A 10,745-nucleotide genomic window follows, 5' to 3' on the forward strand; every position below is an offset into this window, starting at 1 on the left:
CTTGCTGTCCTCTTTTGGTTCCCTCTGGTCTTGATCAGACACACTAAGAGTATATCAGATGTTAGGAAGTTGATCTCGTGATGACTATGATGACTATTATGAGGTATCACGGCTTAATGAGAGGAAATGGCCCTCAATGGTGAAGGAAAACCACCTTAAAGAAAAGAAAATGTATCAAATGCACAACGTTGACTTCAAAGCCATCGCCATAACCCCACGTCGTGTTTCTCCACCCAAATAAAGTCCTTCTATACACTACAGTAAACGTGGCTCACTTGTTGAGCTGTTGTGTTTTCCTCTCGGACCAGGGAATGTGGAGATAGTAGGATCCCTCGCTGCAGCAGCTTGGCCCATTGTGTTAGCTGGCTGTCTTGGCATGTCAGGTTTTCACCAGCTTATACCCCTGACAGATCAAGGGTTACCAAGGTGCCGGGTAGCTGGCTACTGGATGACAGGCAGCACTCAAATTCCCACTAAATGCTCATTTCCTATGCACGTTAGGGCCCCCATGGCCAGGGCCCCTAGAAGTAGGGAGGCAGGGAGGGGCTTTCTTTTCCTTCCTTTTTTCGGCTTTCTAATGGATGATCAAGGATCTGTGGATGATCAAGGAACAAGGAAAGTCCTAAAAGTGATCATTTCCAAAGGCCCCCTGTATTCAGGACCAGAGTCAAAGATACAACCAGTTTGTCTGACTCACGGTTGACAATGCCACGCAGATTATGGTCTGAAGCAGTGCCTCATGGTTCTCCATGTTTATCCAGTTCCCAGGAATCCATGGCCCGGCGTATTATCGGAGTTGTTCGGTGCCAAATGCCCCTGTCAGTATGACTCATCTCCTTCTGGCTCCCAACCCACCAGTTGTGTATCATCTCGCATATATAGGGATTTGTAACACGTATAAAGCGGCAATGTATTGTTCATGAACATCAATCTACTATTCTAACTTGATTCCCTGGCCTCTACACCTACAGAATATGTTTCGTTTTGGGTTATTCTATGTTCAGACAATGAACTAAGAAAACACTGAGGAAAAAAAGGAATTAAAACAAAAAAACTATTTCTGTATCTTATATCTTACACTCCAACATAAAGTTTGGTCAGTGAGCTGTGGCATTAACTTGTATTCTAACAAGATTAAAATATATTTGCCCTGGAGATTAGCATAGCTAAGTCCCCCCTTTTTTGCCTTTTGGGGCGGCTGCAGTGGGCTTTGATCAGCGTAGCGCGGCGAGGCCCAGGCTTGGGCCTGGCCATCCGAGGGCCGGGTGTGAAATTGGCCTGATGTCATCCCCTATTCTCCTCCTTCGCCAGCTTTCAGCGGGCCATAATTATATTTCCGCCACAAAGCCCCCGTCCCCTTCATTCCATATTCCAAGTTTGACTAGGAAGCGTTTTGGAGAACTGCAGCTAAATTGCTCAGTAGGGGGAAAGATGGGAGGGGGCTGGAGGAGACACAGGAGACATCAGCACTTTTCTGATGTACTATTCCTTTATCTCCTTGTCTGGCCTTTGCCTCTGCCTGCTGGAGGGGTTAAATGTATCAGTCAGTCAATCAAAATGTATATAGCACAAATCATACGTCGGATGCAACTCTTGATGAGGATCTGTGAACTTCTGGGGAATTAAGATGTCTGAAGATGTTTTTGTGGTGTCTATTTTCTGCAAGTTATTCTGCGTGTGCGTGTAAATTACAGTCAAAAGTCTATTAGCAATTAAAATGATTAGACTCTTAACCACTAACTGACATTTGTATAGGAAATTGACTTATTTTGTTAACTTGACTAAATAAGCCAAAGACGTGGCTGTATGTTGTTCAAAAGCCTGTGAAAGTTCTTATACCAGAGCAAACTCATTGTAAGTTTTTGTTTCTGCATCTCAAGACTCACCATTGGATAACTATATTATAATATTAGATAGTTACACGAGGTGCAACCTGCTTGGATATGAGTCATGACATGTACATATATCAATGATGAAAAGTAGAATAACCACACAACAGCTCCATATACATGATTTATTGCAATAGATCATTTATATGGATATGGGGTTATTCTTCTTGTTCTTTATTGGAAATCAAACCATAACGGCACCTCTCGTTTACTGCACCATATGTAAATCATGGCATACTTCAGCCATGTGCAGCTCTCATCCAGGTTAACTGAGTGGTTCTCAAAATGTTTCATGTTAAGGATCAACTTAATATACGTATTCAAAGAGTTTTTGAAAATCGCAGATGTAGAAGGGTTTTGAAAAGGGATGTCTGGCCATTTCTCACCCGTCTTGGCAGGACGTGCGGTCACCTGCTGCTACATGCATGTATAGCCTGAGCGCTTGACCTTCATCCAGGTTCCCAGGCCTTCATGCGCCTGCTCCTTACACCGTCAGTATAACACTGGACTGTGCATGGATAGAAAACTGCAGACACGCGGAACAGTAGCCTCCCCAACACTCACACTTTCCCAAACCACAAGATAGCATTGCCCTGCCCTGACCAACCCAGCACAACACAACACCGCCCTGCTCAGCACAGCACCAACACAACTCAGCTCAGCTCGGCACGGTCGGCACAGCAGCTCATCAAGTCAGTGACCGTTGGGCGTTACTTCCACATACAAGCCAGCTAAGAAAGGAAATGTAGATGAGGGCTTCTGGAGCCATTCACACAGATCAGGTCAATGCTGCTGCTCTACGGCTACCATCGCTGCCAACGGATTGGTCCTCAGAGATAGCTCACTGCCCTTTGTCGACGCAGACCTTTCTCTCTCTCTCCAACTCTCTTGGTCTGTCGCTTGTTTTTTGGTCTTTTGTACTCTGTTTTTCCTGACTGTTTCTCCTATTCTTTGAGAGGATCAGGTAAATATTAGACAGGAAATGATAGACGGATGCTTGGAAGTTCTGGTGGAAGTCAGGGTAGTTTGCCATTTGGTTTTGAGTGACATTGCTGTGTGATATATCTTGCGTTGAACAGTCTATTTTTGGGAGGCATGCTGTATGTGAACTTGTTGAATAGAAGTTTCTGTGATTCCTGTGTTTTTGATGTTTGGAATGAAAGGGGAGACAATCGCTTTTAAAAATAATTTTGAATAATTTAAAGTTTTTGACTTGCAAGGGTAAAGGTTTGGCTTTTCCCTAGATGGTTGGGAGTTTCTTTTCTTTTTTTATAAAAGTCATTATTCAAATTAATCTTTGGAACGTGGATGCATTGCAATGCCTGAACTATGTGAAAAGGGCCAGAGATTGATTGGTGGAACAAAATAAGGATTGGTGCCACTGGGCCATTTTAACATATTTTATTAATTATGACAAGTATTTTGTGTTTAAGAGGGATGACTTAAAACTCAACAATAGATGAGAAAAGCAGAAAGTATACAACAGGAAAGTTTTGGAAAGGAAACTCCACTTAAAATGTTCACTTTTTATCCACCAAACTTTTTAAAATACGTTTTAAAATACACTACCATGGTACTATAGATGTTACCAACATTTGGTTGGTGAAGGCAGCGGTCATATTTTGAGCATTTCTCACAGCGTAGAGGAAGATGTCCTATGTTATTGAATTATTTTATTTTGCTCCTAATCAGCCAAAGAGCCATAAAGATAGTTTCTCATTAAGAATTGCAAGTCAACACATACTTATTTCTTTATCTTTGTATTTTTTAATCTCCCTGAATTGTATACAACTTGTGTGTGTGTGTGTTACAGTGGGGGGGGGGGGGGGGGGGGTTACAGTATTGTCGATGAGGTAGAGACAAACAACTCTTTCTCCTTGTATGAAACCTTGGAGGTTATGTGTGCTTTCAGTTTTTGTTTGTTTGGTTTTATTGCCTTTTCATACCAGTTTTGGATTATGTTGGCCTTAGGGAAACTATTAGTGGCAAGTTGGCAACTGGCAACACACAACACACACACAACACAAACACTTTGTATCAACAATATTTGTTAAATATATTCACTTGGAACCGCTTCGCCTCTTCTGTCCTTAAGCAGCAGTCTGATGTGTTACACGTTATTATTATTATTTGTATAATTATTGTTGTATTATTACTATTCTTATTCATGTTTCCTGTCTAGAGTTTTAAACATTTAGCTGTACCGTATATCCACCCCGTAACTTCAGTGCGAGTGTGGTGCAGAATACAAACCACAATTTCCTATATGAAAAAGTAGAGATAGTACGTCACTTGCCAATGTTGTATCAAAGAGTATTATCACTGGCAAGACAATGATCCGCCTTATGTGACTTTTCTGAACCTCACAAAGTATTTATGTGGGTTTTTTTAATACCTTTTTACATTTCTACTTTGCTTAGCCTTTTTTGTGCACTTTATAGTGCATTATTTAACTCTTAGATTGATGTAAACCTGACCCCATGAACCCCACTGACATCATGTTGTGTTATATAATGTGTACATTTAAATGAGGAAACAAAACAAACTACTGCATTATATATGCAGGTGGTGAGCATTAGTATATACAGACATGATCACGTGTTTAGACTGAATTAAATGGGCTGTGACATATCTGACCACGTCGTAGCCTACATTGCATTGAGCTCCACATCACAGCAACAAACTGATGCTATTTGACTAAACACCACCACCACACAAGTTTATGAATTAATTGAAAATGGAGGACCCTGATGTAAACAAGTCTTAGTGCTTTTCATGATTTTGTCCTCAACGTATAGCAGTTTTTGTATAACATGAAATAACATAATCAATCAATCAATACTTCTCTTTGCAAAAAATGTTTTTCCCTGACATCACTAACAATCACGGGCAATATTGATGCATACATTTTACAAGCTTTGTGGACTTCAAAGATATAACACAAATGTTTAAAAATGTTTTAGGTGAATGTTGATGGACTATAATGTATAGATAGGCTTAAGTTGTTAATTGTACCCACTGCCTTCAAACAATTCCGCTGCAAAGCGAAAGGAAATGAAACAACTGTTTTAAAATGGAGACATGAAGTGTCCTCCATGTTGTCTGTGCCTCTGAGAGCCCAGTGATTGTGATGCAAATTGTTATTATGGAGTATTTTCAATAAGAGACCTTTCCATAGTCTACACATCACATGAACTTCATACAAAACACAAAGCTTTTTCTCAGATGTTGCAATTCATCTTGTTTTAGGTTAATATGCTTTTCATGGCTCTCTCTCTCTCTCTCTCTCTTCTCTCTCTCTCTCTCTCTCTCTCTCTCTCTCCCCCCCCCCCCCCCCCCCCTCTCTCTCTCTCTCTCTGTCTCTCTCTAATAACTTTAAACAATAAACTTCAACTCAAATTGTATCATTGTAATTTATTTACGTCACACCGTTTTATGATACAAATTATTTACATTTCGGGTCATATTATGAAAGAATACTCCAACAAAAACCATAGGACTTTGTTCATTTAGGCCTATTATTTATAACCTATCCTTAAAAATTCAAATGTAAAAATCTGTTGTATTCCACCTTGAATGGCAAGCGCAGCACTTGCGTTAGAAAACGTGGTGATTTTTTTCGTAAAACACTGTATAGTCTGTAGAGAAATTACATATCTATAGAATTTTTAAGGCAATGGCGTGTCCAGGTTTGGATTTGAACTTATATATAGAGAAACTGACTTTACTGTTATAACACTACAGGCTATAATAACAAACTTCCCACCATTCACACCATCGTTAAACCACGATTTGGTTTGGATACACACTCGTATATATGACCATATTATGCAAAGGCCATTCAAATGTTTCATGGTAAAAAATAAAAAGTTATTGCAGGATAAATAAGTTATGTAAACATTCAGACCCCCTCTCCGACCGTGAACGCACATGGCTATAGAAGTTCAATAATGTTATAAATATGAATATAATGGTCTTTGCGAAATAAAATGGAAATGTCTTGAACATTCGTTGATAAGCGGACGCATGGAGCCATGATTTGGGGGAAGGCTGTGCCACTGTCGATCTATAATCCATCGTACGGCGGTGTCGCCCTGCACTGAAAATAACAGATTTCGCTTGTAGATCAGTTATTTTCAGCTTGGGACACTGTCGTACGATGAAGGAGCCTATAAAAGAAAATAATGGCAAAATGACCCTGGTGAGCTAAAATTAATATAGATAGCATAATCATACAGCTCGTTCTTACTATATTTGATCATTTCAATAAGCCCGGATATATAGTCAGTAGCCACTGGAGTCGATCATTTCAAATGGAAAATAGCATCCCCCCCTCCCCTCTCTCTCAAATCCTTGATGTTTTGGAACTTTTTCAAGAACCCAAATAACACAATTGAAAATCATTGTCATTGGTGAAAAACAAAACGCAATTTTCACAAATGTATCACCCCCCCTACTATAGGCTATTTTAGTGGGTCTCTCAGTCTATAAGAAAGGCTGCATTGGACAAATCTCTTGGGCCAAGGTCGGAATGCAGACCTATAGGTCTGCTATATCTATCTGCCTCACTGACTGAAGGAAGGCGTTATCAATGCCAAATGTATATCGTTACAAACGTTCACCACATAGCTTATTATGCAGAACTTTTAATTCAAATAGAAAATGCCTCGTTATACATTCCCAAATCCTATAGAAAATGACTTACTTTTACGCAAAACCAAATAGACCTGCAGGGTATATTTAAACATTTTCTATATACGAGTTTAACAAATAACACTGAAGATGAAGAGGATAATAACATGAACACGCAAAAAGCAGAAGGTATACAGAGAAATCACAAATCAGGCTATTCTGAATTCACAGTTCCCAGAATGCAGCAGAAACAAAATCTTTGGATTTTTAGCATATATGTAATTTTATCATTTAATACGGTCAAACGTGTCAATAAAGTCGAACAGATAAAATATAATAAAAAGTAAAACATTCGAGAAAAAAAACTTCAGTCTTATTTAAAGAAAAAAATGAATATTGTCTCTCATTCACCTTTTTTAAATATTAATGCTGGTATTTTTGACAATAATGGCCCTTTGAAGATTTATTGCATCGTTGAGGCGTTTCCATTGACATTTAAGCCATGACTTATAGTTGCATGCTGGTGTTGGCATGCAGTAAATTGCAGATCTACAAGCTCACAGCGCCTCACGTTCGTGACACGTTGACGTTGTGATCTTGCAGATCTACTATTTTCTGAACCCGACAGCCAGCGGCACGCTGCAACCATAAGCATAATAAACGAGGCTTTTTTTATTTTATTTTTTTATTCGTCGCTGTCCGACTTGTCGCCGTCCTTGGACGACGCGGTGGCGTGGTTATAGAGTCCCTGGGCCATCAGGTGCAGCGCCAGCGAGTTCTTATTCCCGGTGGCCTTCTTGATCTTGGCCCGCTTGTTCTGGAACCAGATCTTGATCTGGGACTCGTTGAGTCCGAGCTCCGCGGCCAGGCTCTGTCTCCTCTGCTCCGTGAGGTACCGGTTGGTCTGGAACTCAGTCTTTAGCCGGTGCAGCTGCTCCGCGGTGAAGGCCGTCCTGGGACGCTTGTCGTCCTTGTTGCTCGGGCTCGGCGCCGTTGTGGTGGTGGTGGTGGTGGTGGTGGTGGCCGTCGCCGCTGTCGTACTGGACGTCTTCTTTGGTTTGCGAGATCTGGGCCCTGCCGGGAGGGGAGGGGTACAGAGATATAAACACCGTCACGTCCACAACTAACATGAACAGTTGCACATGCACGACACACGCATCTCACGATCTCAAGCCAAACGTGTCTTAACGCTTTTTTGGGGAAAAATATAAAATACACGTAGCCAAAAACAGCCGATTTACAAGCTCACAACAGCATTGCAAGGAGAGGCGTTTTGAGCTTGTAGATCGGCTATTTTTTTTGAGAGATGGTGGAGGGAAAAAGCCTATATACGTTGTAACTCAGATCCGTTTAAGAATAATAATGTATAATGCTTGCTGATGTGATGTGTTGTTGTATAGACTGTGCAGCAGCAAATGGGTTAAATGTAGGGGGAGGAATATAGCATGGATTGCCAACCTATGGGATGGGATGCCTTGATTCCCTCAATCAGCGCCATAGAAAGAATACTTTAGAATTGTAGTATTGAAGAAGAGAGAGACGGTGGTTTTGTGTGATGGGGGTGGGGTCAGAGTCAGGAAGGAGGATGGGGGTTAGGCGCCTCTTTCTCGCTCTGTTACTACTTTTTTAACACATAATATGCTATATTAGCGACTTTTTGGAGTTAATGGCGATATGTGAATATACAAATGTCAAGTCAAAAGTAGGCCTACATGTTTTGTTCGGCCAAATGTATTCAGATTAGCTATAAACATTAAAAAAGATTGTCTAAATCTGTTATCAAAACACATTTTCCAGAAACAAACTTTATTAATATTTAGATCCACTTATAAATCACACATTGCACACTTTTTTATAATTGCTTTTCATTTCTAACCTCTATTGTCGTCAATATGGACAAACAGGCCTGGCTGACCATGCATGCACGACGATGGAAACTTTTTGTGTCTCCACAGAACAATAAAGACATGATAAAAACGAAAACGTATATTATATATAGCATATAGCACATTTTATCATTTGTGAAGCTCATTCGTTGCAGACAAACTATTATCTACACTTGCCAACTTTATATTGCTCTTTAATTTCAAAACAATCACAAAGGAATAGCCTGCATGGCCTATTCCAGCCAAGTGGCCCGCGTTTGACATTGGGGAAAAAAGAAAAGAAAAAAAGAAATCGCATTTCGAATGCTACATGGGCTCAGTTTACCGATTGAACATAACTGATTTGAAAACTGGGTCGTTTTAAGTTTCAAATATAAAGCAACATTATTTTGAAGTTGCAATAGGCAGTTCACATTAAGCAATAGAGACAAATGCTATAGCCTTAAGCTAATAGCCTAAAACTTGGTCCTATGCAATATTTGAAATCGAATGACTATGTCTATATGTGCATAAAATGTATACGCAATAGCGTGTTTATTCTATGCAGATTTCTGGAAAACCTTTGAACTCATTTTGTTATGCATTTCAATCCTATAATCCAATCTCTCCTTTGGGATGGGATATACCCTCACTTTTTAGGCTCACTCCCATTGTCAAAAAATATGCTAATTGAATATTAACAAAGAGCAGAGAGGAACAATGGCGTTAAACTTGGTTTTTAGATCTGTTAGCTTGTACAACTTTTAACGTATTTAATATTTTGGATTGTGTTCGAACGAAATCAATGTATCTGATGCACTTTATACATTTTGGAGCCACATTCTGAGAGACTTTAGTCAAATCGTTCCATTTGGTTTCCTGCTAATGCATTGGGAAAAATGTTAAATAAACACGTTTGATCAGAACATTAATATGGATATTTGATTGTTACAAGTATAGAATAACGTTGGCGGTAAAATTATTATGATGGACTAATAATTGGTTTCTCAAGTGTCACTGGTGATAATATTAATCTATATCAAATAGAAATGGGGGTAGACCATGAATGAAAGAATGGCCCATGTGCATATGAACAGAATGCAAGCATGTCCCCCAAATATTATGTTTAATAATTAGTTTTAATTAATTTCGATAAATGCAGATTTATAACGTCAGTTTGAAAATGAGTGAAATATAGCCTGCATTTTACTTCCCCCCCCCCCCCCCCCCCCCCCCATTTCTTAGCTTTTTTAAACTGTCGATGATGTATGGGAGGTATAGTTTGAGGTTGTTTCAATAGATTGGAACCGTGTTTCTCTCTCTCTCTCTCTCTCTCTCTCTCTCTCTCTCTCTCTCTCTCTCTCTCTCTTTCTCTCTCTCTCTCTCTCTCTCTCTCTCTTCCTCTCATCAAGAGGAATAATAATATAATAGACTCCCCTCTCAGAAACAAATAACCATTTAGCGGCTTTTTTGAACATCCTACCTGATGACGGTCGATCTGAATATCGTGTACAATACACCCAGGCAGGCCACAGCATCGACTTGTTCGAGCCGGCTTGAGAAGAGTCCGTGTCGGAGCTTAGGCACTGATCCCCACCACCATCTCCTCCTTCCAGGGGCTTGAGAGGCACGTCGTCGCCGGCTACAATTTCTGCTTTTTTGGCCTCCCGTCTGTCGGACCGGGGGGAGTCCTCCTCGGACCCTCCCTCTCCTCCTCCACCTGCTCCCCCGCCGCCGCCTCGCGGCTGCAGGACGCCGGAGGTCTTGGAGGAGGCCCTGCTCTGGAGACTCCTCTCCGTCCTCAGCACTCCGAGGCGCTCCTCCTCTCGGGCCAGAGTCCCATCTTTCCTCCTGCAGCGGCCGAAGTCGGGCCTCAGGATGTTGTCGATGTAAAAGTTGGTGATGCGGTGGTGGTGGTGGGGCTGCTGGTGGTTCCCAGGTACCTGGAGGAGAGGCAGGATGGCCCGGTTGGACTCGTGGTCCTCCCCGGAGGAGTCCTCTGGTCGCTCTCGGCTTCGGCGATCATTTTCTTCCATACTTGGATGATGCAGCCTTTTAAAGGACTCAAGTCTGTCTTGCACTTTTCACAACACCTCGCTGTGCTGCTCCAGCGTAGTATATAAATCCGCTGTTTCTCGAAATTTTTAATTATTTTGTTCTCCCCCGTTGTGTTTTCGATAATAAATCAGAATAAACTATATTGTTTTTGCTTTGAAAATCCGCCTCTTATAGGTGTCACAAATCATACTTCAAATCAGGCTGTTGTTATTATTCCGCATGGCTATATAACTTCTCTGTTTTTTTATAAAAAGAAAAAGAAAGTAAAATACATGCCGCCTATATATACCATTCCATTCAT

At 40.8% G+C, this 10,745-nt stretch overlaps 1 protein-coding gene across 1 annotated transcript; it reads right to left on the reverse strand.

Moving 5' to 3' along the window:
- Nucleotides 1-7,206: 7,206 nt before the first annotated feature.
- en2b (engrailed homeobox 2b) lies at nt 7,207-10,422 on the reverse strand (the record flags this gene model as incomplete). Its single annotated transcript, XM_083782687.1, has 2 exons — nt 7,207-7,595; nt 9,870-10,422. The coding sequence occupies 2 exons, from the start codon at nt 10,420-10,422 to the stop codon at nt 7,207-7,209; spliced, it is 942 nt and encodes a 313-aa protein (XP_083638813.1).
- Between the last annotated feature and the right edge of the window lie 323 nt (nt 10,423-10,745).

Source organism: Protomyctophum parallelum (assembly GCF_964188405.1).
Source record: "Protomyctophum parallelum genome assembly, chromosome: 14".
Lineage (NCBI taxonomy): Eukaryota > Metazoa > Chordata > Actinopteri > Myctophiformes > Myctophidae > Protomyctophum > Protomyctophum parallelum.